The sequence below is a fragment of the Mixophyes fleayi genome, chromosome 3 (assembly GCF_038048845.1).
Source record: "Mixophyes fleayi isolate aMixFle1 chromosome 3, aMixFle1.hap1, whole genome shotgun sequence".
Lineage (NCBI taxonomy): Eukaryota > Metazoa > Chordata > Amphibia > Anura > Limnodynastidae > Mixophyes > Mixophyes fleayi.
This window is the reverse complement of record NC_134404.1, coordinates 50,121,627-50,124,857: the sequence shown is the minus strand read 5'-3', so window position 1 is coordinate 50,124,857 and position 3,231 is coordinate 50,121,627. Positions and strand designations below refer to the sequence as shown.

The following is a 3,231-nucleotide window of genomic DNA, read 5'->3' as shown; positions in this document are numbered from 1 at the left end:
AGGATACAGTTTAAAATTGTCTGTTTAACACCCCTATAGGGCGATATCATGAACAAAATTTAACTCCATTCAGCTCGCTGTTAAGATGATTAGCTAATCATGTAAGTGTATAGATTCCGTAATATGAATCTTATGATGTTTTGCACAAGCATTGATATAGATAGTATGCAAACGGGATGTACAAATGATTAACCTTACTAGTTGCACAGTGGTTAGCATTGCTGCCCTGCAGCAGAGCCCTAGGCAGTATTCCCACCAGGATGCTATGAGCATAGTTTATAGAATATTCCTTGTTCCTGTGGGCTTCCGTCAGATACACCCTTTCCTTCTACAGTCCAGAAATACCAGTAACTTCATTAGCCCCAGTGTATTTGTGGGAAATTAGGGACAGGGACATTTGTGAATAAATGAACATTCTGGCTTAAGTGCTGCATAATATGTTACTGCTAAAAAAAGAATTAAACAGTTCCTGTCTCGATGGATTAAACCCACAAAACTAAATAAGTCATTTTAATAAACACCATTGATTTATTCTGTATAAAAAAAAAAAAAAGCTTACAACCAAACTTTTATAAAAAGTTCAGCATGATTAAGTTTCATCATTACACATATGCAGAAATTGGAGCATCTCTGCTACTGTACAAGGGAAGGAAGAGAAACTTTGAATAAAGAGTTCACAATGTCTTATGTATCTATGTACAAATTGCATTCAGTCCTGGATGTAAAGTCCAATCTGATAAAATATCTAACCGAGCGCTCTTGTCCGTCTTGCCTGGATGCTTCGCCCTTTATTAAATAAAAGGCTAAAAGAAAAATAAGCTGTTGGTAAAGTGGCAAATCCCCTTGTGGTACAACTTTAACTTCCACTCCCCATGTAGGAGAGAATAGTAGATTAAGCCTTCCCCCATTAGGAAAGGGCAATTAAAGTCTTTCATAAATAACTAAAAACAGCAGTCCATATCTTGGCTGGGAGCAAAAAATAAAAAAAATAATAATCAGGGTTTAAAATAAAAAAATAAAATAAAAAACAGAACTGGATGAGAGTCCCTTTTCATAGCCACATGGATCCCCCCCTCTTCCACAAGCTCCTGTACAAATGCCGTACTCAAATAGTGAAATAGAGAAGTCTTGTAGCCATGTTGTGCAAAGAAAAACAGTCAATCTGAACACCTGCAAGAGATTGAGAAGGAGGGTTTTAGTGGAAGCGATCAGGAGACAGACTGGCGCCAGTGAGGAAGCCACACCGCACATTTAACCAAACACTCATTGGGGGCGATCTCAGTCCTCCAGATGTACACAGGAGCTGGGGGATTAACCCTTCCCGGGCTAGACACTACTCTATAGACCCTGGGTGTCCTGTATCACCCTCTCCTGACAGCTCACCCAGTCATTCTAGAATTAGCAGGATTCTAGAGAGGCAGATATTACACCCCACTCCATTTACACTGAGCGCACGGATTAATAAGGTGCAGGGAACCCCCAAATGAAACCCATTTTGCAGCATAATTAGAAGTCTAGGCGTAGCCACTTCAGGGTGTCAAGAGATTAATGGGATGAGACCAAAATCAGGCTCCCAGGCAAAGCACAGGTTAAACGGGAACATATGATGGAGAAAGGGGAGGGAGGAGGTTCAAACCATTCTCTCCTTGGATCTATTAACTGCGATGAATGTAGACACCAGTCTGCTGTTTGCATCAATTATTTCATTTAATATTTAAGGCTTTAGGATAAGGTGGCAGCTATTGTGTGGCACAGAGGGGGCACGAATATTGCACATACTAGGGGAGAGTATATTGTTCTATTGGGATGGACACCCACAGAATCTCATACATGTGATGCCCTATATATGTAAAACAAGCAATCCCACACACTACAGAGTAACAGACACTCACCATTTTGTTTAAGGACAAAGAGCTTTACTGTCATTCGTGATAAACTCTGTGGATAAATCAGACGCCTGGAACAGAAGATAAAACAAGCACGTGTAACTATGTAGCAATAAACAAATGATACGAGTAGAGTGCACCAAGAGAGAGGGCTGTACAACATGCACCAGGACAGAGTCTGGACATCAGGAGTAGGGGGGTCATACACACAAAGCACCAGGAGACAGGGACTGGTCAGTAACCAGGGGAGGAGATCACACACAATGCAGCAGAGAGAAGGGGTGATCGGGCATCTAGCGGTGGACTATGAGGGAATCACGCACAGTATATTAGGGGTCACGGACCATACACAGTACACTTGCATAGGATTAGGGTGAGGGGGGTTCATGCATCGCACCAGGTAGGGGTGATGACCATGCACAGGACACATTGAAGTGACAGCTGGACCTAGCGCTGTACCTGCAGTGTCAGGATGCTGATGTCTGTGTTCAGGGTTGTCAGAGGGGTCCTGCTGGAGGGAGATGTCAGCCTCGGGTGATGCAGGCTGACAATGTTGGGGTGAGAGTCCAGGGCAATCTGCAGGTCCAGGATGTAATCAATGACATGTTGGAGGATTTCCATCTTGCTGACTTTCTTATTCTGGGGGATGCTGGGCACCAGCTCCTTCAACTTGGAGTAGCAGTCGTTCATGTTGTAAAGCAGGCTGATGGGATCATCCACTGGTGTTTTGCTCCGGGAGATGCCGAGACTGTGCTCCGTTAGGCTGCTTTTCCTGACGGATCGTACTGGGCTGAAAGCTTTCATGGTCCCCGGCTGTAGATACACAAGATTCCCACACACAGATAAGATGTGACAGCAGCTCTTTCTCCACTAGCTGCAACACTTGTCCTGACTAGCTCAGAATGAGCCGATCAGCTTTCAGCAGTGCCTTATATAGCCTGTGATGTTTTTGCACAATTGAACTAGGCAGAGTATTTGTTGACACTCCCTTACTGGTTGACTAAGCCTGAGTCTTTAGTGACGATCCCAAGGCCAGGGGGTGGGGCTGGGAAATGGGGTGTGGCTTAATATGATGTTGTAGTTCTGTAATGGCTGAATAAAGAAGCACATAGTTCTATCCAGGCTCCAGTGTTCATTAATCCAAAAGAAGCACAAACAAAACCTGGTGTCAGAAGAGGTTGTCAAGGACTATAGATGCTCATAGTGTGCAGAGATCCTGCAGGCCGTTTGTCTGTGTTGAACAGTGAGTAAGAATCTGCTCTGAACTGAACTTGTCACATTGCAACTGTGGATAAGCAGTGGATAGATTGACTCCTCCAGAAAAGCATGCAAAAGATTGGAAGAG

At 43.8% G+C, this 3,231-nt stretch overlaps 1 protein-coding gene across 1 annotated transcript; it reads right to left on the bottom strand.

Moving 5' to 3' along the window:
• Positions 1 to 505: 505 nt before the first annotated feature.
• Positions 506 to 2,798, bottom strand: ID2 (inhibitor of DNA binding 2). Its single transcript, XM_075201463.1, has 3 exons — positions 2,346 to 2,798; positions 1,893 to 1,957; positions 506 to 1,170 (listed from the first exon to the last, which is right to left on the bottom strand). The coding sequence occupies exons 1-2, from the start codon at positions 2,688 to 2,690 to the stop codon at positions 1,901 to 1,903; spliced, it is 402 nt and encodes a 133-aa protein (XP_075057564.1). The 5' UTR covers positions 2,691 to 2,798; the 3' UTR covers positions 506 to 1,170; positions 1,893 to 1,900.
• Positions 2,799 to 3,231: the final 433 nt, after the last annotated feature.

Excerpts from the sequence above, each read along its gene's own strand:
- ID2 (XM_075201463.1), bottom strand. The coding sequence starts at position 2,690 with ATGAAAGCTTTCAGCCCAGTACGATCCGTCAGGAAAAGCAGCCTAACG. Across the intron at positions 1,958-2,345 it reads TCAGCATCCTGACACTGCAG|GCGTCTGATTTATCCACAGA; the intron begins GTACAGCGCTAG and ends CTTCTGTTCCAG.